At 37.1% G+C, this 24698-nt stretch overlaps 1 protein-coding gene across 14 annotated transcripts in view; it reads left to right on the top strand.

Moving 5' to 3' along the window:
- Positions 1-24698, top strand: part of cadpsb (Ca2+-dependent activator protein for secretion b) — an 81156-nt gene that overhangs the window by 30552 nt on the left and 25906 nt on the right. For 9 of the 14 annotated variants that reach the window (XM_057338338.1, XM_057338341.1, XM_057338339.1 and 6 more), the window contains exons 4-12: positions 4801-4881; positions 5385-5618; positions 9303-9424; positions 14775-14886; positions 18599-18738; positions 19068-19134; positions 19333-19441; positions 19595-19807; positions 22389-22400. In XM_057338338.1, the coding sequence (XP_057194321.1) occupies positions 4801-4881; positions 5385-5618; positions 9303-9424; positions 14775-14886; positions 18599-18738; positions 19068-19134; positions 19333-19441; positions 19595-19807; positions 22389-22400 (1090 nt within the window). The remainder of the gene's footprint in view (positions 1-4800; positions 4882-5384; positions 5619-9302; positions 9425-14774; positions 14887-18598; positions 18739-19067; positions 19135-19332; positions 19442-19594; positions 19808-22388; positions 22401-24698) is intronic. The other 5 variants (XM_057338340.1, XM_057338342.1, XM_057338330.1 and 2 more) reach the window with 1 other exon arrangement.

Here is a 24698-nt window from a genome sequence, read left to right as displayed (position 1 = left end):
CTAGTTTATATACTGTACTGTATATCCTTAATCAGATAGCACTGGTACATCTTTAAGATGTCTGTTAAAGATATGGAGATCTGGAAAACATCTGCTGTGTAGAAACATTTGATAAACATTATGTAATGTAGAAAAAAAGCAGTTTTACCTAGGTTCTAAATCATAAACGTCTTACAGACATCTTCTAGATGTATATATGATATCTGGCTGGAAACGTCTCAGAGACGTATGCAAACAGTCAAAAAAATGCAGACATTAAATAGACATCTCCAAGATGTACTGTATGTGTGCTATCAGGGTTAAGGCTAACAGATTCATACTAAGACCCAAAACACAATTTTGATTACATGGGGATTTTACTTTTGTAAGTCAATAACACAAGTTGTAATTCTGCTCTGTAGGTTTGAATTAAATGTAAACCCACTGAAACTTGTTCAAGTTTCCTCTGCGGTAGGCCTGGTTGGAAATCACTGGTGTGGGAGACTGTATAATTATTTTTGAAATACAGGCAAGACAACCTCTTTCTCTCTCCGTGAAAGTTCAACACCTTTTATTTGTGAGGCCAGTTGATTTGCATTTAAAGTGCTTGTATTTAAAGCTCCTTAAAAACAATTGGAAAAGTTGTTGCAAATTGTAGCCAGGCAGCCCAGCTGACCCAACAACCCGAAGCGGTTTCTTAATGTGTGTGTGTACTGCATAGAAGAAACAGTAGCAGTGCAGACTCTCAATAGAAAGAGAGAGAGAGGTTGGGTCAATGTAGCCAGTGACAGGAGCTGATTATGTGCTCCACTAATCAACAGCTCAGAATGAACCAGCAGGGTTACGGCACGCACATGCACACACGCGCTGCAAATGATCATTCACACTTTCATGCTAACAATGCATTTGTTCCTCATAATAATGCCTTCCAAGTAAGTTTGTATATACAGTCGCGGAAAAAAATATTTTCTGAATTTACTATTTAAAGGCACGTGTTTGAGTAAAATTAATATTTTTGTTTTAAGTCTGTGAACTATTAACAATTTCTCACAAATTTCAAATAAAAATATTGTCTCTATTTGCATTTATTTGCAGAAAATGAAAGCTGGAGAAACAGGTCAAAATAACAGAAATGATGCTCTGTATTTTTTAAGACCTCAAATACTGCAAAGAAAACAAGTTCATATTTGCTTTTAAGCAATACAACAGCAATATTTGTACATGTATTTAGAAAAAGTTAAAAACATATTTTTTGTGTGATAATTTTTATCACAGTTTTTATGTGTCTTGTCATGCTGTCAGTCTTTCACATTGCTGTTAGATGACTTTATGTCACTCCTGACCTTTGATTTTGTTGAAATTAAACAGACACTGGACTGGCACAATACATCTAGAAATGCTGATAAAATGAAGACTTAGAATAGTCTCTTTTTCCGCGGCTGTTATTCACTGATTCATTGATTCTCTGTTTTTTTTCACCCCACTTATATATATACACACGCGCGCACACACACTATCTGTCACTTCCTATCTGCCGGATTGGCCAGCAGATCAATAATAAAGTGAGTAAGATGTTCAGGGTTTTGAATATATCACTGGACAGCTGAAGGTCAGAATGTAGGGTGCAGTCACTCGACTCTCGTGCTATCTGTCCTGTTACTTCACACGGTATCACAGATGTCAGTCTCCCACACGCACACAGTAGCCTTTAAGGAAGAGAGAAAATCAAGACGGGGGGCAGGGGGTTGTGATGGAGAGAGAGAAACACTGTGAACAAGAGTGGTGACAGCAGAAAACATTGAGAAAGGGGGGATGAGAGAAGTGAGGCTGAGCACAGTTTCTGCCATCAGCAAATCTAAATGTGTGAATGTGTTATTGATGCAGTGAGTCTCTGTTAGGAGAAATCTAGGGTAACAGCTGTCGGAAGCTCATTCGGATTGAGACCGTATCTAATTCCATCAGGTTAACTGCACTGAAAGTGTCCATCACCGATTCTAAGCCGGTGCTAAATGAGCTAATGTTAGACATGAGACAGAAGGTTTGGAATTAAAAATAATTTTGAAGGATTCAAACTCCAATTAAGAGTCTTTGAATTGAATTTCAGTGTCCCAAGCAGGACTGAATAATTCTGTTTACTGCTTTCCACAGATAAACAACACACCAACTAATTACTTAGACTTTGTGTTTGACTTTTTTCACATTTTATGACATATTTGGTGTTCATTTGTGTAAATCCCTTCAATAATGATTGCTCCAAATGTATATATGTTTTTCATGCTCATTTTTACAGGTTGAAAAACAGGTGAAAATGTTATTAATTTTTATCTCATTTTATTTGTATCTTTTATGTATATGAAATTATGTAGTTTGGGGACTTTATGCAGATTTCAGTTTTTTACTCTATAGACCACTTCACAAGATGTAAACACAGGTCCAGAAGCACTTCCGGTTTCATTATTATTATTATTTTTTACATACTGTATGTTGTTAAATCTTAAAAATATCAGTTTAACATTTTGATTTGGTTATAAATGTTCTGTTAGTTGTATGTTGTTCAAATGTTTGTGAAGTGTTAAAAAACTGAAACAGGACGTTCTTCTGGACCAGCGTTGGACCAGCTTTGTTTAAGTCTTGCAAAGTTGTCTATATATACGTTGTCAGCAGCAACAACATAAACAAACATTATGTGACCTACACATAACCACTAAACCTCCACAAAGAATCAATAACTGTTGAGTATAGTTTTAATGTAATTTAATACAATTAATATACATTAAGTATTTTAAATTAATATTTATATAGATTAAATATAAAATAAATAGCTATATTATAACCACACACAGACCGGAAGTTAACTTCAGACCAGGCGCGTGCCTCCGATGAAAACGTCTATACATTTTGATAAAACTCAATCGATTACCTGTAAATACTTTCTGAAGGCACTGCATGTTTTAATGTACGTCCATGTCATGCCAGACTGGAGCTGCAGCTGGTCCGTCTCTTAAATAAACAGAGATAAATAAATACACTAATGATGACCTCTATAAAGAAAAAGCCAGAGACCTTAGCCTCAATGCTTTGTTTGGCATCTATTATTCATGGCTTTTGATGAAAGAGACGTTTACCTTGTACTAAATGAAAAAACAAAAACCTGCTGAATAAATCCTGCTTCTTTCACCTTCAGTTTGCTTACTGTATGTGCAGCCGATTCCTGACCAGCTTTTTAGTCATGTTGTGGATGTCTCCTGTCCATTATTTGTAATGACCTATTTGTGAACTTTGAGAGCCACAGAGAAATACTCAATGTTAAAAGACCAAGACCAAGGGGTTATGTTTAATAATTTAAACAAAAGCTTTTAGTTGATCTGAAGGTTCTGCCTTATAAAACTCTAAACATGAATTCTGTTCCTTACCTCAATAGCATGCTTTCTCTGGATCTATTCTTACGGCCACACGCACACACACTTTTATTTGATGAGCCATGCATAATTAGAATACAGCCCCTGGAGAGCGGAGCAGAAGATGGACAGGACTCTAGGGGACAAAGACTCCCATGTGACAGGGTTCCCCACTCCGCAATGACTGTCGCCATGGCAAGGGTTGCCGTGATGCTGTCGCCCCTGGTTTCTGTTAGGACCAGAGCAGGAGAGTGACATAGACAGGAAGTGATGGGGACGCTTCGTATGTCATAACACACACTAACAAGCAGTGACACGCTCGCACACCCACGCACACTCAACAGAGTTATCAGGGGTGAAGAGATTATCTCTGTTCCAACACATCAGATTTACTTCTCCATAGGGGTATCCCAGCTTTCCCGGAGTCCATGTCCATGCTGATGTAGTTTATGCTTTATTGTTGAATTTATAGCCGTATATTTATGTATGAGATGCTGTTGTATATTTGAGCAATGGAAAAAATGGTTACAGATGGGAGTATAGGAGTTTTTTAATGGGTATGTGTAGTTTACAGAATTTTCAAAGAAAAAAATATCTACTTTTACTTTTAGGTGAATCATATAAAAACATAAATAAGAGAATAAAGTATAAATAAAAAAGCTAATTTCCCCTTTAAATTGTACTCCCTCTTGCAGTTTTTTTATATTAGTTTTTATTTGAAGAGATTATTTGCAAAAACATCTAAAATCATGTTTTTATTATGCTATCATGTTTTTATTGTGTTAGGTATATATACATATTTGTTGTTATTACTTAATCAAAACAACCCAAATGCAGTTTGATTAATATTACTTGGAATGCACAATAAAACAGAGTTATCTGTTTTTGCAAATGAACTCTTCGTTTATATATTTATAATTTTTATTTATATGTGAATAAATCATTATTGTTTATATTTATTTGCTTATTTAATGTGTTATTATTTTATACATATTTATTTATTATTTAAAAAATAATAATTCATTCATAAAAATTGTATTATTTTATATTATTAGGCTTATTTATCATTGCATTTTTGCAATAACTTGTATTGCATGAGGTATTTGTTATGAAAATATTGTCACAGATTCTATGTTTTTAATTTTGGGACAGATTGATGATATTGAAATGTATCCAAAATACAATAGGGGGTACAGTTTAATTACATGCAATAATGAAGAACAGGAGCTTACCCTTTCAGCTCTATTCAGGATGTGTGTGACCATTTAGCTCTTCAAAGTGTGACCCCAGTTATTTTACTCATGGGGTGTGGGGATGCTTTTACAGGGGTCAGAATTGATCATCTGCCTTCTGAAGATGTATAGACAGGCATGAAGCCTTGAGGTGTGATGGTACCTAATGCAATGCATCTGTGTTCTCACAGTTGGATAATCTGGACGAGCAAGCCGCTCAGATAAGGAGAGAACTGGATGGGCGTCTGCAGATGGCTGATCAGATTGCTCGGGTAAGTCTCATCATCATCACTTGATCACTCACACGTGGACAGAGAAGGACTCGAGGTGCTGTAAACAGTACTGGCACCAGTTCCGTTGCATCTCCGCCAATTCAGCTTATGTACCCAAATTTACTTCATAATTCAGAATGGCTGGCTGTGATTTTGCCAAATAGGCCGTGGTCCTAAATCAATAACTTTTGCTGGTCCTGGAACAACGTTCCTGTCAAACAAACCACGGGCGTCACTTTGTTTTAAAAGTGATGGGGACAGTTGGGCTGTGGGTGGTCTTCACAGATGTTCTGGTTGTGACGTTACGAAAAATGTATGAATATTTATTAAGCGCAAGTAATTTTACATGACCATTTACTGTTTTCATTAATAAAAAATGTCTGATGTGATGATCGGGAGGTCTGAAATATCCAAAACAGTCATTTCAAAAGCACAATTGTTCAAATAACAGTTTATAATAGTTCATATATGAAATTGAAGATTTTCTTTGCTATTTCATTCAGGCTGGGAAATTTCTCAAGTTTGTGTCAAAGGAGATGGAGGCTATGTATATTGAAGAGCTGAAGAGCTCAGTGAACCAGCTCATGGCTAACCTCGAGAGCATGCCGGTCTCAAAGGGAGGAGAATTCAAACTGCAAAAGCTGAAGAGGGGACACAACACCTCCATCATTGATATGGGACAGGAAGATGAAAACCAGCTGTCCAAGTCTGATGTTGTGCTATCTTTCACGCTGGAGGTAGGAACCCTCGGGCAGTGTTTTCTTTTTGTGCTCAAGGCCTAGGCTCTATAATGATGAGGCCAACCTAACTAAGGTCCTCTGTGACTTCTCCTTGGACTGAGTGAAGATGGGGGGTAAACCCATAACAATTCTAGCTTAGGCCCTGTTTCATTACACTTGTCATCTACTGACCTTTTCTGAACCGTTTTATATAGACCTGTTGTATTAATCATCTCCTTCAAGTTCTAGAGCTAAAGCGAAATATTTTACAGGTTCATGTAAGTTATTTAAACTTATGGAGACCTAAGTTGTTATTAATATAATTTTATAAAAACGAAAAATACCCCATAATTTACTCACCCTCATACAGATTGACCAGATGACTTCCTTTCTTCATTTTAAGACCAACACATAATTTAATATTAAAATGCTGTCAATTTAGAGATTATTTAGCTAAATTAAATGTTAACGAGCTGATCCCAGTTCTAATTTCAAATGTGGCGGCACGTCAATAACTTTAAATCTCATTGGATGTTGCGTGTCTTGCTACGGTAGCATCACGATGCTAAAGCTTCAAAATACTATAGCTACCTGCAATGCTGTTTTGATTTTTAAATGGTAGTATCATAGTACCGTAAGTAATGTTGCATGTGTGCATTAACATTCTTTTTTAACACTTAAATCTGCCTTTTTGTGGTGTTTCTCTCATAAATGAATCCGTGTTTGAACGACTCGAATGAGATAATGATTCGTAGGATTGTTTTTCTTTTATAAAGAAGACTTTTACCGAAATGCCCATAATGGGAAACTCCAGTGGGAGTACGTAACCATAACTACATTTCTTACTCCGACTAGAGTTTCCCATTATGGGCATTTCGGTAAAAGTACAAACCCCAGAAGCGAGTTAGCACTTCCGGTTCCATCGCTCCAAAGTCTATGGGGGTTTTTTTATTCGTTTTTGGTAAATCGCCCAAAATAAACACATTTTTGAACACATTTTTTATAAAGTTTGAAAGAGTTGTCGGAGGCTTGGTGGTGGTGACGTTGATATCGAGCGACCTTGGTGTAGTCCGTTTATAGCATCTTGTTAGCTTTTTACTTCTGCCGATTGTATTTCGGCCTCAGAAGTAACAAATGTTGTGTTAATTTGTAAAGATTATCTTGATAGACAAAACGTGTAAACATCATAAACCTTTGTTAATCACAGAGCTTATATTTTGCAATCTTGCAAAAGTCTATGGAAAAATTGATAGGCTTTCTGTCGAGGCAACCACTGCAGAGCTAACTTCCGGGTTGGCCTACAAACACACGTCATCTCTGCAGCTCCCTATTCACTGACTCAGTAAAAAATTGCCGCCACCAACTGGTCGTTTTAGTTTCACATTTAAAGTAAGCCTAACATTTCCCTTTATAAACATGTTTAGATTAAATTTGTTGCACATTTGAACTAGATTCCATGTGAAAATGTTCTAGTGTACTTTAGTATTAACTTCAGTAAAATTCTTGACACTCTTGTTTTACATTAACAGTAAATATTAAAATATACTACAGTATTTGCTACAATTTAATCAACTACTCTAGTTAATACTACAAAATATTGTAGTGTACATTATAGAGCTGCACGATTAATCGTATTTTAATCGCGATAACGATTTATGCTTCATACAATTAATTGAGCATAATCGTTGTGATAATAATGTTTTAAAAGCAAGCATAAAACTCCCGATAAGGTCAGAAAATCATCGCAAATCTTTTATCTTTAAAACTTCCACTTTAAAGGAAAAATAAAAAGCACAACATTTTTTCACTGCATTTGTACTATTTTCATACTTTTTTGCAAAACCCAGAGAGAAACATTAAGGGTGACCAATAGTAATGATTTATTAAAAAAAAACAAGAAATTGAAAATGTAGCAAGTTTTCATTTCAAAGGTCACAAAATGTTCATTTTTGTGGTGGAATGTTTAGATGATTGATTGCATGCTTTGAAATACGGTGTTGAAGAAGTTCAATGGCAGCAGATTAAAACTTATTCATTGGCTGTAAAGTATAGGCCTAATAAACATGCTGAAGTGAAATTAAAAACCAAAGTTCTGAACTGACAAAATAACCGTGTTTATTAATCGCGATTAAAATGTTGAGCAAAATAACCATGATAATCATCCCTAGTGCAGCCCTAGTACATTATAATAGTTTCTATAGTAAATAAAAAATGTTTCATTTAGTTTATTGTATTGTGTAGCCTATATGTGTATTCAAGAAAATTGTTTCATTTTGTAGATTTTAATTAAGAACTTGGCACAGTATCGTGATACTACTTTGTATCTTGATTCCTCAGCTGGTAAAGTAGCGTATGATACTGTATGTTTATGGTACCGTGTTAGCCCTATTTGTTACAGTATGTATATATGTTTTCATCATGAGACAAGAAAGTTATGTACATCTGGGATGGCATGACAGTGAGTAATTTATGAGAATGTTCATTTTTTATGATGTGTACAAGGGTAGTTGACAAATACCGTACATGTGTCCTATGGTGTGACAAAAAATTAGAAAACAAACTATTGATAATATATAGTTTTATATTATTAATACTAATATTTCTAACATAAAATAGCATAAGAGAGATTTATATTCATCTTTAGTTTTTTAGTTCTAAATTTTTGCTGACACATTTACAGTATATTTGTCAACTGCCCATAATTCTTAATGTTAAAATAGTTCAACCAGTTTTATGTGATAGTAGCTTCTGGCTTAACCAACTTTTATTTAAATTACACACTTCACCTTCAATTATTGTTTGGGTTTATCTGGTGTTTAGTCATTTGTACTGTGCTGTAAATGGGCTGACTTGAGCAACAATTTGTCAATAAATGTCTGTAGCCCATGTTATATAAAATGTGAAAAAATTGTGTCTTTTCAATACAATAAATGCAGTTTTAATGGTTGCTGTAATAGATCACAGAGAGCTTGTGTTCATACATGTTGCATAATGTCAATTTTAACCTCGACCGTCAGATCGTACAGTAAATATCCGTTGGCAGTCTAAAGGTTGCCTTTCGTTGTTTTGAATTAACGGAGCTTTGATAGAAAATTAGAGAGTGAAGGAGTGATAAATATAGCAATATTACCAGCTGCACTGTTAGTTTAACACATGGCTCTGTGAGATTTTAATCTTTTCCGGGGTTTGAAGTCTTACTAATACATAAATTATAGATAGGAGTCTGCAGACAGAAAGGGCTGCGGCATATTAAAAAAGGGTTATACAGTACTGCATTTTTGATAAATGATCCCAGAGAATATCGAATGCCAATGAGAAATCTCTGCTCTCAGGTCCAAGGTTTTGCTTTAGTTATACAACCCTGAGCTAGCTCCCTTTCAGGGCAGTTGATAATAATGTAGCAGAGCTTTAGGAACCACAGAGGCAGATGTGACAGTGTTTTATAGATTTGGCTGGGTTTGAGTCTTTGGAGTCTCTTTTGTTTTGGGGAGCCATAAACTACTGTAGCAGAAGTTACAGGTGCTCTGGGTGTGTGGATTGATTCAGGACAGATGTAAACAACACTTATTCAATGAGTGTCAGAAACAGTGTTTAATAAATGTAAAAGCAAGGGGAACATAGAGTACTGTAGTGCTACAAAGTACACCTGCCAGTGGAAACCAGATGAATGTTCTTCATGGGATGAATGTTCCTCCTGTGCAGGTGGTGATTATGGAGGTTCAGGGTTTGAAGTCGCTGGCACCCAACCGCATTGTGTACTGTACAATGGAGGTGGAAGGCGGACAGAAGCTACAGACGGACCAGGCTGAGGCTTCCAAACCAACGTAGGCCAACCAATTTTCTTTCTTCTAATTGTCATTTTTAGGTTAATTTGTAATTGAGGACTATATAGACCGATGCTAATTCCATTTATATTGTTATAATATTACATATAACGTACAGTATGTGTTGCAGTGCCTAGCAGTGGTTGACCAAAATGCATCTTTTAAAGGGATAGTTCACCCAGAAATTAAAATTATATCATACAGGTTTGAAATGACAAGACGGTAAGTAAATTATAACAGAATTTTCATTTTTGGGTGAATTATCCCTTTAAAGACCAGTAAAGATATTACAGTAAATTTTGGAAAAGACATGAGCAAAATATTGCTTCTGTTGGGTTATCAGATTATGTCATATCAGATGTCAAATATGAACAAATATTGATATATCAGTTATATTATGTATCAGTGTAACACTTCTGTAGAACACTCAATGCCCTCATTTTGCATTTACAATGTGTTGCTTTACAATACCAGTCATAATGTTATGCATACCTGTTAGTCCTTAACATTACCGGTATGGATAACATCCATTGTCACGACGGTGCGTGAAAAGAAACCAATAGCAGTCAGGCAGTGGCAATGAAGGGGTTTTAACAAAACAAAGGAACAAAACAAAACACCCACGATGGGGGATAACTGAACTAAGGCAGGGAACAAACGGGATCACACTCGACAAGAACAATACAAAAACAACAAACTGACTTGACTTGACTTGACTTGACTTGACTTGACTTGACTGAGCACACTGTCACAACGTCATACACGAGGCACAAGCGGGCACGCGCACAAGCACAGGACAAAGAAACAAGAGGGTATATATAGGAAAGACAAACGAGGGATAACGAGCGAGGGCAGGTGTGGAACATAAGACACGAGAGGAAAGCAATACAAGAAACGAGAGGGGCGGGGCCAATGACGAGACACTGGAGAGAACGTATATTATTGTCAAAAGGACAATAATATGTTTCTCTCCACACATAACCAAAGGCTTTGTTGTGGCTCTGCTACAGGACCAAGAAAAACATGACTAAATGAAGCAGAGCCATGACAATCCATAATATGGAACGGTTCACGATGACAACACAGTTTCAGGTTCTATGTCCTCCAAGTAAAATTCATCTTATTTGGCCAGGGGCTGATACTCAAGGGATGAGCACATGATGTGGTGCTATTTTTGGACCCTGCGTTCCATCATTGGATCAGATGCCAATTTACAATGAGCTAAAGAGAGCGGGGGGGTGTAGTAGGCTGAGAGAGAGAACAGAATCACAGAATATGAGACACAGCCTCCATGTACTCTCGGAAAAGTAATCAGCTGTGAAGAAACTGATTAGGAGTGCGTATCCCAGTGGAGGTTCGAGAGAGAGAGAAAAATAATGACGTCACGTGAGAATTAGCATTTAGATTCTGTGCAAAGTCACACACATACACACATTATGTCATTGGATGGGGATACATTTTTATAAACAAGGTCACCTTCATGGCCCGCAAAGGAGGAAGACTTAGAATGAGGCATTTTTGTGAAGGACATTGTTTCTTTTCTATCTTCTTTCCCGCAGTGCTGTTTTCGCTTCTTTGCCGAAGGAGATAACATACTCATGAAAAGCGCTCTGTAGAGCAGTTTGTCCCTTTAGGGCTTCTGTAAAAACAACATGGTGAATTCCATGCAAGGGTACCCGCGGTATATGTAGATACAAATAGCTCATTCTAAGGTAATAAAAACATAACACTTCATTATATAAGGTCTTTATACACTTCTGAAGACACAGTTATGTATATTATAATGCATTTCTGTCAATAGATTCTCCAAAAAAATACAAATGGGACCTTTCCTAACAGTACAGTGCATAGTAGCAACATTTACCATGGATTTCATTTTTACTAAAACATTTTAATATATGACAAATTGCTTACAGCATTTTGGATTGATGATGCAAATGAATGAGTTTTGAATTGATTCCTCAATTCGTTGACCTTACTAACTTGCACATTGTTTGCGATGTTGAAGTTAAAATTTAAAGATGCTTAAAATCATAATTGAATATGCTAGTGTCGTAAAACAAGAAACTGCTCAATTGATACAAAATTTGGCCCCAAAAAATATAGTTATATTCACACAGTATTGTGAATATTCTGTGTAATGCCCGGCCTGAATTTCTTTCTGAATCAGTTTCTCTGCCTTTCTATTCTTCTGTATCCATAATTCTGATTCAGCGCTCCTTTGGTTTCTCAAATTTCAGTTTTCACTTCTTTTTCAAGAATAAATCACTTAGCTCTTATAAAAGCCTCATGAGTGTGAGTCATAGAACTCAGTCTGTATTCATGTATTCATGCTGCCATCGCCGGCTGGAAACAGGGAGAATTGGCTCATTTTGGCAAAGCATAACAGCGCTAATGGACACACAAGAATGTGTCACATCAAACAGACATGCTGATGGAAAGAGATTAAGAGCACTGTGGATGGCAGAAGATGCTGAACAGGAAAAGCAAATCTGACTTTCTGACGATTCTTTTTTAGTTTAACAATCAGAAGTTTAGGAAACATTTAAAATGAGATCTCTTTAATATCTCTATTGTTTCTCTTACACAGCTATAAGATAAATGAGAGCTGAATTTTTTTTTTACTGCTTCTCAGATGTACTACGGTCAGTTTTTTACTCAAAACATTACAGGAAAAGATCTATACAATCTCACAAAATCTGTTTAGATACCTGCAAATAATTCAGAGATTTTAATATGAAGCTCTCCACACTTGTATGTCACACACTTTTGTCTGTTTGTTTGTGTCTACTTCTTTAGGAAATAAATCCGGAACAAAATTGTTCCTTAAAAGAATCATGAATCTCCATAAAAGTCTTCATGAAATCCTCCACACTTTGAAAGAACAACGTTCGAGTAATAAAAATGTTTCCCTGGGCTTGACAAATACTGTACACACAGTTCAGCAAAGCCTGGCCATGTGCAACATCAGCAACCTTCTGACACTTGCCGTTAGCAATGGTAGAATGCTAACTACTTTGTCTCTATGGAAACCATACATACAGTACATTTGACCAGAAAACGAAAAATTTTAGCAGTTTATGAATATAATCTGTCTTGATGGCTGACTCAGCTTTATAAAATATTCAGAAAGCAAACCTCTGGCAGACATTTGGCGAGGAATGTTCCTTACAAGCTTATATCTTCGCATGCAAATGACACATATAACTCACAAGTTTTACGCAGATAAACAGTTTTGCAAGGGCGGTTGCTAATGGTCTCAATCTATTCTCCACAGCCCAGGCATTTTGTTTATTGCCCCCTGGTGGTTGTCAAGCAGATTGACGATTGTGCTCACCCATCATTTGAATCTGAATTTGTCACTTGTCTCTGTGATATATCACACTTCCCACCACACATAGCAGATTTACCTCTGACACCAGCTCCATCTCTTCCTTTCCCCCTCTCTTTCTCTCCCCACTTTCTGATCTGTCGCATTTGACTGCTGCTTCTGAAATGTGCAGCCTGTTTCCACGGTAGCGGATCGGGTCACGTGTTCCAGCTTTAGTAGGCCAACTCTGTACCCCTCACTATGCATGTGTGAAGGGGAAAGAGTGTATCCATGTTTTGTTAGGTGAATGTTTCGATACTATTGTATCATATATTTTTCTTACGTATACATATTTACACTGTCAATACGATCACGTAAAGCACATTTGAGTTCTTTGAGTTTGATTCCTCCACTGCGGTCAATACATGCTGTATGGAAGCCTGAAGCAAAGCAGAGCTGCAGCACATCACTTTAAGTTATTATAGTTCATCTTTAAAATGGCTTTACCATACAAACACAGTATTATGAAGCAATACAGTGAAGACAGATACAATTCATGGTTACAGAGACAGCAAAAAGTGGTGTATAAATGAATAAATTAGGGGTGTCACAAATTAGGGGTATTGTACAAAATTAGATTTTATTGCAGAATAAACCTTAAAAGGGTGATCGGGACATGACGTAAACTAGACCAGTGGTTCTCAAACTGGGGGCCGTGGCCTCCTCGGGGGCCCCAAGATGGTTCCAGGGGGCCACAGATTTTGTGGCATTTTAGAAATATAGATATTTATCATACATTTTGTGCAATCAAACATCAGAAAAACAACGCCACCAACCAAAATAATTGATGTTTTATCATTGTTTAACTGAATATTTTCTTGGTTTAATTAAAATTTTAAGTTTAAGATTATAAGTCTTTATTTGGGGGGCCGCAAAGCAATGCACTCTACACAAAGGGGGCCTTACAACAAAAAAGAACCACTGAACTAGACAATTAGAATCAATGTTGCAAATACCAAGTCAGAATCAAGTATTCCAGAGCGCTGTGTAATAATATGGAATGTAATATTCCGATATTGACAATAACCATGATATTAAAACCATAATTATTGAATTTATGTTAATACTCTATGATAATATTATAAATTATTCAGCACCCGTTTAAAATTTGTGTCCATACAATAGAAGTCAATGGGGACCAACCGTTTTTGGTTAACAGCATTCTTCAAAATGTCTTCTTTTGTGTTTTGCAGAAGAAAGAAAGTCATACAGGTTTAAAATGTCAGGAGGGTGAGCAACTATAAACAGAATTTCGGGGTGAACTACCCCTTTAAGAGTCACAATAGTTACAAACTCTCTCTCTACACCTTCCTATACTCGTGTTTTATTTCATCGACAAAAAAATTAACAAAATTACAGATTAATTTAACTGAGCAATATTTAATTGTTTAAATTCAATAGATATCATGATCACCAGAATGTTGTTATCGTGAATACTTTTGACCACCAAAAAACCGTGTAATGTTAGTTCAAATCTGATATCGTGACAGCTCTAGCATAAATGTTAGCGTAGCTGTAAACTCTGGAAATCTTCTCTTGGTTATTTGTTTATTTTTCAAATGTCAGCCTTGTCCGCTGTGTGGGCGAATCTCGTACCTGTAATCACCAAAGCCTATCCATCTGCTGAACGTACTTTGTATAAAACTTCAAATGATACATTTTACTTGTCCGTCTGTCTCGCATGCACTTGACATTCAGTAACGTTACTGGAGTTTTCTGACCTTATCAAATGATTTGTTAGCGAAAGATTTCATCAGCACCGTCGTGTGGGTGTGCAGGATTGCGGAGAGTGTTTGTCTCACCGCCAAACGCAACAGAACAAAAACAAGGGGCCGCGAGATATCCACATGCGGTGATAGCATAAAAAAAGAGTATGGTTATCTGTGTGTGAGATAGAGTAAAAGTGTGTTACAGTGCAAAAAAAGTGCAAAAGGCCATGAATCAAAGATGTGAACAGTGTTTGTGTATGTGTGTTCACAGCTGGGGAACTCAAGGAGACTTCACCTCCACACACCCTCTGCCAGCAGTCAAAGTGAAACTCTTCACAGAGAGCACTGGAGTACTGGCCCTGGAGGACAAGGAGCTCGGCAGGGTAACACTTTTTCAACACTTCTTACTTTACTTGACTTAGGGATGGGCATTTTTAATCATATTTCATTTCGAGTACTGGACAGCAGGGCCGGATTATCCAATGGGCATTATGGGCACAGGCCCAGGGGCCCATGCGCGCTTGGGGCCCATGCAAGGGAAAACATTCTCACATAACAGCGCCATATTCATTCTGCCGTGTGCGCTTCTCTCTCCCGCGCACATGAAGGTGCACACACAAAACAGTGTTTCTAAATTAGGAAGTCTGTCTTTTGATTTAATAACTTTTACGAGCCCTCCAGCGGCTTTTGTTTAGAAGAAGCGCATAGCCACAAATCTAGCGACTTCTCGGATAAACCTTAGCTTTCATTCAGTGGGAAAATATCGCCAGTGCTGCCCCGCGAGAGCGAGGTCTCTCTTTCCCGGCAGGAAGAAGCAGCACCATACGACAGGTAACTCGTGAATAAAATGAGTACAAAACAGCGTTTCCAACAACCTGTCACTAGCCGGGTTTCCATCCAAAGTTGCCAATTTAGCTTATGCGCAAAATTGGAATATCGCATAAAACATTTGCGAATAAGCACCGTTTCCATCCAACTAGTCAACCGTCACTTCCTAATAAACTGGCACTAAATATCAGTAAGAAAAGTAAGAGAAGCCACTGAATATAATAGTTTTCAAATACTTGCGCAAACAGACGATTAGAAAACTCGATAAATGCGGTGCTTTTGTGGATACCTGCTGTTCGGGAAACACAGTCGTGACAGTTCTAAGAGGCAATTACAGAAATACTTGACGACTTTGCTCAGGCGTTTAAGAATGACCATCACAACATTTCTGATGCTGTGTCATTAGCCTACTCTGGTTAGTCAGGTTACACCGGCCGTCTCATGCAGTTACGTGACTTTTTGGAGGAATTTATTCGGCAAATGCGTTTCCATCTCCTATTATTCGCATTAACCCTTTTTAACAAAAATGAAAAAACCACCTCAAGCGAGCGTAAAAATGTTTTTGCGAATTAAGGGTTTTTAATTCGAAATTTGGCGTTTCCATCACTCGTGTCTGATGCGAAACTTCAAAATGCGAATAAAACCATGATGGAAACCCGGCTACTGTTATCGACTGTTTGGATATATAAATATGATATATAAATATGAACAAAGTTCATCGGTAAATATGCACATGGTTACCATGAGGCTGTGTGAAAGAACAAATAGTCGAAATCGCCGCTTTTTATTGTGAGTTGTTAGATGATGTCACATCATGAACTGACAACAGAAACTGAAAATATGTCAATGAGAACGATTTTATTGTTGTAAATATAATGAGTTGATATACCCTCGCGGCTGTCTTAAATCTTAAAAGATTAGAGGTTTTTTACATTTATTTGGTGGTGTTTCCTTGCCAATTGTGAATTATTTTATATTGATATAATGTTGATCAGTAATTGCCTTACTTTACCAATATTTAGCCTTCATTATTAGATAATCAACAGTGCTTTTACATACATTGCAAAATGTTTAAAAAATAAATATGATGATGTCATAATACTGTATATATGCTAAAGAATACTTATAATACTTGTTAATGTCGTTTACTGTAACACATTACACGCTTACATAATAACGTGAGTGGAGAGGTGCTTGTTACACAAATAAAGTTTATGGACAAATTACTCTTGTAGTATAATCATTGACAAAGACTGCCCTGCCCGTTTAGTCTTTGAAAAAATGAAGATGGAAATATTTTAGAATTGCATTTAAGAATATTTTTAAGAACTTTCTGTAATTTATCTTAAGAAAGTTCTTATATATTCTCTTAAGAACAGTTTTGTGAATCTGGCATGTTTCTGTTGAATTATGGAAGAATCTGATAGAACTGAATTAAAAGGTTGAGGTGTGGTAGTGTGTGCTTGAATATGGCAGTGAGTTACAGTATGCAGGGAAAGGTCTTAATATTGTTGTTGCTGGTCCAGGAAGGCCTTGTTGCAATCTTGTTGTAAATCCTGTATGATGGAGGATGTGTACAGGTGTTGATATTGTCCTTCAGGTTGTGATCATAGTTTGTAAAATAAAAATGTAATCCTGAAACATAGAGGTGTTTCATACACATAGTACCCTAGGCTAATTTAAAACTTTATTGTGCGCATGTGTGTGTATGGGGGGTCCATAAGACACTTGTGCCCAGGGGCCTCTGAGTTCTTAATCCGGGCCTGCTGGACAGGTTTGAAAAACGAGTACTGATTAATTGGGGGCGGGGCATTAGAGGGGGCGTGACGTGTCCCTCGTCTGACTTGTCTGTCTGATAGTAACCTTAGTGGTCTCACCTGACATTTTGTGTCCACATATACTGGTGCGGAGCAGGGCGAGCGTTTTTAATCCATTCTTATTTGAGCGCACGCGGAGCAGAGGAATGCTAGCTTTGCTCCGCGAGCGCCGTGCGAGATCAGCTTCCATGGGAATGGATTGAAAAGGCTAGCCCTCCTCCGCGAATATAACACTAGAACCCATTATAAATAGAAATTCTGTGCCCACTGGACGCAGCGGGAAGACACTTGTTCGGTTTCTTTTTGCTTTTGCCACGTTGCACAGTGCCGCTCGCGTGCGGTGTAGACAGTGTAAGATGATAACGAATAAAACTTGTAGTACATTTGTATGTTTTGTATGCCGCTTGCCACATTTTGCACTTGACTGTATTTTCGTCAGGTTTATCAAAGTGAAACGATCATCGTTTTCATCATCGATCGTCGCTGTCGCGTCCGAGTACACGTGCCCATCCCTAACTTGACTTTTCTGATAGATAGATAGATAGATAGATAGATAGATAGATAGATAGATAGATAGATAGATAGATAGATAGATAGATAGATAGATAGATAGATAGATAGATAGATAGATAGATAGATCCCGGATGTCCTTTAATTACGATCCGCTAACGTGTCTTTGGACTGTGACTAATGCCAGATGCTTGGTTCAGACTTCATAAACGTGTCTCTGTGAAGGCTGAGGTAGGCAGGCAGGCATCTCTAAGACTTTAGCTCTGCTGAGAAAAAGATTACGCCAACTCATCAGAGAGAGAGAGAAAACCAGAATGAAAAACACACAGTGGAGACTAAGAGAGAAACTCTCTAATAAGGTGCCAAAAGAAGAACAGCAGCTAAGTCTCGGTACACAGAGGCATGAGCCAAAATTAATTGAGTGTTGAGAATTTCGCGCAAAACGCTGACTGGTGAAGTAATATGGCATTATCAGCTCACACACAGACTGGGGATATTTTCCCACACCCACTCAACCTCTTTATCCGGTTACTGAGTGTGTGAAAATGATTTAGATAAGTTTCAGACGCTCGCTATACGATTACATGATAAATGTATGCATTTGGACCTTTATACAAACGTTAAGATTCAAGCACGGACATAAATAATTTCATAAATTAAATATAATTTCATAAATTAAAATGTAAGAGAAAAATATCTGACTGTACAGATTTAGGGCCGTGCCCTCTGCCTTATCTACAAAGTGTCCACTAAGTGAGCATTACATCACCTAATTAACAGTCACCAGCCAAGCTGATAAGGCTTATAAAGTGTTCCTTACATTACAAAAACATAAAAATGGGTAGGTAAACACTTATAAATGTTCTATTTGGGTTTACACTTGTCTGGTCTAATGGTGGTCATTTGATTGTGTTTTTTTTTTTTCATGTTTAATGATTAGGTTGTACTTCACCCGACTCCAAACAGCCCAAAGCAGGCAGAGCTGCATAAGATGACGGTGACCAAGGCCTGCCCTGATCAAGATCTGAAGATCAAACTCGCTGTCCGCATGGATAAGCCTCAGAACATGAAGGCTTGTGGGTAAGAGATTCCAATTTCATTGAGTTTTGCTGGAGGTCAAGCAGACTTTGTGCGCTGCTTTTAGACCACTTTCCTTCCTCCAGTGTCATTAGAAAATGTTTGAAAGGTCAAGAAATGCATTATCTGTCATGTTTCTTCAACTTTTCTTCATTCATCTTAGAGAAGCTTTTATGATGAGTTTAATAAGCCCTTTTATTATATTATATTCATGACATCATATTTTCTTCACGGCATTTTACCTTTGAATTGTGTGATTGTTTTTGTTTCATGGTTTGGGTTTTTTAATGAATAAATTGCAGTGTTGATGAAACCTGTGATTGTTCTTTTAGGTATTTATGGGCTGTTGGCAAAAATGTTTGGAAACGCTGGAAGAAACGCTTCTTCGTTCTGGTCCAGGTATGTTCAGATGGATCAGTGTTTTGTGTGGATTACTGCAATACATGTCATATGATTAGTTTGTATGAGAACTGAAATTTCTTTATGCGGATACATGGTTACTTTTCAGTGGCTGTCAATGTAGAAACATGTTTTTGTCTGCATAATCGATTCAAGCATTTAAATATTTTTTCGTTTTGTGCATCTCTTTTGCTATAGGTAAGTCAGTACACCTTTGCCATGTGCAGCTATCGGGAGAAGAAGTCAGAACCACAGGAGCTGCTTCAGTTGGATGGCTATACTGTGGACTACACTGACCCACAGCCAGGTAAAACTCACACATTCGTACCTTTACTCAGCATGCCTAACATTTGTTTTTATAATAGCTGTTGGTATTGTGATGGCAAATGGATATCATTTGCTATCACTACCAACCTCCTCTGATGAGCCCAAGCTGAAGTTATTTTTCGTATGGTCGCAGGTCTAGACGGAGGCCGGACATTCTTCAACGCAGTGAAGGAGGGCGACACTGTGATCTTTGCCAGCGATGATGAGCAGGACCGCATCCTATGGGTGCAGGCCATGTATCGGGCAACTGGACAATCACACAAACCCGTCCCGCCCACCCAGGTCCAGAAACTGAATTCTAAGGGCGGAGCTTCAGCACAGATGGATGCCCCCATTTCTCAGTTCTGTAAGTAAACATATAAATAAAGCATTACGTTACAGTCAGTCAAAAACAAATAAAGCTGCCCTTATGTTTTTTTCTTATTTTTACATAAATATTCAATGAAGTTGACATGGCGAGTAAATTAATTACCGAGCAAGGCTAACCTTTTGTAAACTGGTGACTATTTATGTTTTAGCCCTCAACCTTAACCACTCACGCACAGTGACATTGTCTTTGTGACAGCATAATTTCAGTCACATAGTAGATCCCACAAAATAATTACTGAGGACCGTCTGTTAGTGACACCACGCCATAAATTAAGTACAAAGTATTATTGCTTATTAACTGATGATGTCCTAGTGATGTCACCTTGAACTCAGCGTTCTAAAAGGTAAGAGTGAATGTGTAGTGTAAAGCAGTTTGGTAGATTCGATGTTGTCTTTGTTTCTTCCAGGGTTTGAAAGTGTCTTGGGGGGTGTTGGGGCCCAATTTGTAAGAAAGTAATTCATAGAAAATGGCATAGCTAGTAGTTCTTAGAAACTAAGTAGAAACTTCACACATATATATCTGTTCTGTTCTTAGGGAAATAATTCTTAGCATGTGCAAAATAAATATGTAAATATGTACACAATAATTCTAGTTGTTGTGTATTATCATGTAGGGTTGTATTGTCAATATAACTTATAATACTTTAGTTTTGGGAACAGCTCAGTGATAATGATTGAGAGATATAAATGTCATTTTGTTTCATATTTACAGTTAATAGCATGTTGGTATATTTCCCATTAGAAATTCTGTACTAACAAATTCTGTAGTAAATGTGAATGATGCTTCACAGTGCAGTTGGGTAGCTCTTACTTTTTAAGGTCAGATAGAGATAACTAGGGGGTCTATGACTGCTAGTTGAGGGTCTCGCATCCCCCAACCCAATAATTCAAACACTGGCTTCTCCCTTTTCGCATTTAATCTTGACAGCCTTAGTACGTGCGTGTAGGACTTTTTCAGCCAGGGAAGTTAAAATAACAAATGTCTGTGTAAATCGTTCATAAATATATTTTCACGTAGAGTTGCATTCAAATCAATGTGACAAAAAATGGTTTATGATTTATACAGAAATTGTTTTACTTTCTGCATCATGAATTATACCCCACATTCTAAAAATAATATAATGGTGTCATTATTTTTAAAGAAGCCTCTCTTTTTATTAACATTAAAACGCAGCATTGCGTTGAAATACGATTCAGCCAGTATTGTGCCACAGTTCTCACCAACAACTGAACCAACTGTTACTAAAGTAAACATTATTTCCACAAAATAAAACAGTATTTTACATTATTGTGTAAATAAATAATAATAGATCCTGCTATTCAGAATCTTGTCTTTTGGTGTGCATCTAATTCCGCATCTGTCCATAGCAATGTAACTGATACACCTCAAAATACATTCAACCAGTGGTAACATACATTTTAAATGCATAAACAAAATCTAAAGCTAGAGGTTCTGTGTTGTGTTTCCATTGATTTTGTCCCGTTTGTGAATGTTTCTTGTGGTCAGATGATTCCCTCACAAGTTCAGATGCCATTCAATTTGTTTTCACTGTAACACAGACCCTCTTCAGTCTGAAACATTATTACGTTGTGTAAATGTTTCACCCTCCACCTTAACACACCCTTAGGTGGTCTTGAATGGCACAGACTAGTGGAAAATACAACAAACTACATACACACACACATGTAGACTTCACAGCACTTTGCTGCAGAAGGTTTTTGCAGACTCTAGAATACTATGAAGGTTCTATGAAAATGTTTTAATTGTAAAATTAAATAAGCAAAGTACTACACGAATGCATTAAGCAATCTTTTTCCAATTGAATACAAAGTGCATAATAACTTCAAAAAAATGTAATATAATACCTGAACACTTTGTTTTTGTACTTTTGCAGACAGTGATATTGTTGGCTGGCAGCCTGAATTGTTCTATAACAATTACTTTATAATTTTGACTTGTTTGACTACATTTTTGTACCGAATGCTGTACCTTCATAGAATCAGTTTAGAAGCTGATACTGGCATCAAATACACATTTAACCAGCATTGAAATCTTAATGTCAGAAGGTAAGTGTATTTGCCAGTACAGTGTTAGTAAATGTATTAGTGATGGAGTGTAGTCTGATGTACATCATATTAGTGTTCCAGTGCACCTGCGTGAAGCTCAGAATCCTGTCAAAATCATCTGCAGCAGATCAGAAAATAGTTTCTCTCTCTCTCTCTCTCTCTCTCTCTCTCTCTCTCTCTCTCTCTCTCTCTCTCTCTCTCTCTCTCTCTCTCTCTCTCTCTCTCTCTCTCTCTCTCTCTCTCTCTCTCTCTCTCTCTCTCTCTCTCTCTCTCTCTCTCTCTCTCTCTCTCTCAACCACCAGTTCAGGCTGCACTAAATGTCAGTACAGGTGGTTGTATTTTACGTTTTTCTTCGTTCATGCTTTGCTTGTACCCTTCTTTAGTCCTGCAGCTGTAGTGGAGTCAGGGTTTTCGTGTCTGCTTTTTCTTCAGCCTTGTTGCTAGTCTTTATGTTATTCTGGTTTGTCCCTTCTTACCCTGCTGTCTTCTAGCTGGACTCAAGGGTAAGTGCTAACCTGTTAGCTAGCACCAGTCAGATAATCCTAAAACCATTATCTGACCAATTGAATGTGCTCTTTTTATCCTTTTTTGGAGTTCTTTTTCTTTTCCTTTCAAATCTCACTTCTCATGCCTTAGACCTACAAGTAGATTTATTTACTTTTCCGTTGAACTTTTTTGAGGATAAAACTACAAACTTTCATTTTTCTTGCCGGTTTAGGCTGCATGTAAGTTAGTGCGTTTGTATTTATCATTTAGCTAAGTTAATATGGTTTATGATTTATTTGCATAATTGCCTTCTCTATATAAAGACCTTTTGAAGACCCCTCAGAGTAAAGGACGGGGTTTATATTGTCGTATTGTTTACAATTGAAATGGACGATTGATTTGTTTAATAAATCAAATAAGAAGATAAATATTATTATTATTTTAAATTAGAAAAGCTTGAGCCTGTCTTAAAGACCCTATGGAATAAAAAAACTATTTTGCGTTCATGAAAGTGAAAAGTGTTGACAAAAAGTTTAAACATTGAGAAATATGATGCTTAGCATATTTTCAGATATGCATTTAAAATGTATAGTCCTTCTCTTTTGGGATAATAGACCAAAGATATTTTTGGCTCATTTTGCAAAACCTCTTGCAAAAAGGTGCAAACATTTTAACATGTTACTGTACCTAAACGCATCAACAAACACAATAAATTTAAAGTATTTTCATGGGGTCTTTCATTGTAACGCTGAGGCGTCTGTTAAAGCATTGTACATTTTTGACTGTATGAACTTTACTCTTGAGGGTTGCCTTGAAACTTATTTCTTTATTTTTGAACTTGCTTTAAAAGAGTTGGCAAATATGTAAGCGGAGTATTCTGAATGCTAATGTGAAGGGGCATATACTGCCGTCCCTCCTCACCAAGAAATACTCCTGAATATGTTTAGTCTAGAATATGGGCCTCTGTGAAGTAGACCCTAAATGCAATGTAGAATTTAGCAAAAGATCTAGTCCATTTGCACCTGTGTGTTTTGCCCTTACTGCTTGAGTAGGTGAGCATTTTGATGTCATGTTATCCATTCAGATGCTGATGGAAAGACAAGTTCATTTCCTTACTTTTTTCTTACTCCAGAGAATGAATGAATTACTTTTTAGCCTCTGTTAGCTTCATGCTAAAGCCGCAGCAGAACAGTAATGCTAGCCTGTTAGCATGCCACCGAGGTGGCTTGCTTGTCAGTGTGCTCGGCAGCCTTAATGATCACGCTGAACTATTTCTCCAGTATTGTCAACTTGCAAATGCTAAGAGAAAATATGGAATGCTAATGGATAGACACATTTTTTTTTCTCTCGCTCTAATTTTTTCCTGTTCCTTTTATTTGCATGTTATTGCAAAGCACAGTGGTAATGTCTCACTGTTGCCCTGCATGTTACAGACATTCATTTTTAACGAAATATCATAAATAAACATCAAAAAGAACATGAGTTAGAGTAACAAATTCGTAACCTCCAGTATTTCCATCCCTGTTGGCCGCATTCCTATGTGAATGGTTTGCACGTAATCCAGTTTAAAACTGTATGGTGCTTCACTGTGGAATTAGTATTTCAATAAATGTAATTATGAAATAAATGCAAAAGACGCATGTACACTTTAAGTAGGACACCTTTTTAAGCCACCGGTATAATTTTCTTATTTCCTTTCGATTCCATAGTTCCCAAAGCTCATATTCTGTTATCTATTAAACTTACTTTTTCTTAATTCTTTTCCATCATAACAGATGGCCTTTTTACCTGATGTTTATCTTTTATCTACTCATTAAGTTCGTCCTTTGTCTATTCTCTATCTACCTCATTTCCTCACAGTTCTTCATATTTTTTACTCGTCCTTTTTGTGCCTCTTTCTTTTTGTCCAAACTTTTAGAGTCTATAATTCTAGCGAAGCTTTATACAACCTGATCCAGCGCCAAACGATATGTGTTTGTATTAGATTAAGCACTTAATTTAGCCCTTTGCATTCACAGAAATGGTGAGAGATCATCATGTCACTATCTCGACACATGCCCCGATCATGCTGTTACACGATGCACATTTTTCTCCACGTTCTTCCCTCATTAAAACACATCATCACTGCACAGACTTAGATTCTATCATTGCTTCACTAATGAAGTCGTTCATCTGGGGGAAGTTTTTAGGAATAAGTCCAGGTTTTTCCCACACGATTACTCCACAGCTAACACAGTGGGGTGGAAAAGTCTGAGAACACGTAAACATTTAAATTATGGAGATTTTTTTTTATTTAAAACCTTCACTCAAATTGA

The sequence above is a fragment of the Triplophysa rosa genome, linkage group LG7 (genome assembly GCF_024868665.1).
Source record: "Triplophysa rosa linkage group LG7, Trosa_1v2, whole genome shotgun sequence".
NCBI lineage: Eukaryota > Metazoa > Chordata > Actinopteri > Cypriniformes > Nemacheilidae > Triplophysa > Triplophysa rosa.
Note: the sequence above shows the minus strand (reverse complement) of the source record. Positions and strands in the feature narration are given on the sequence as shown.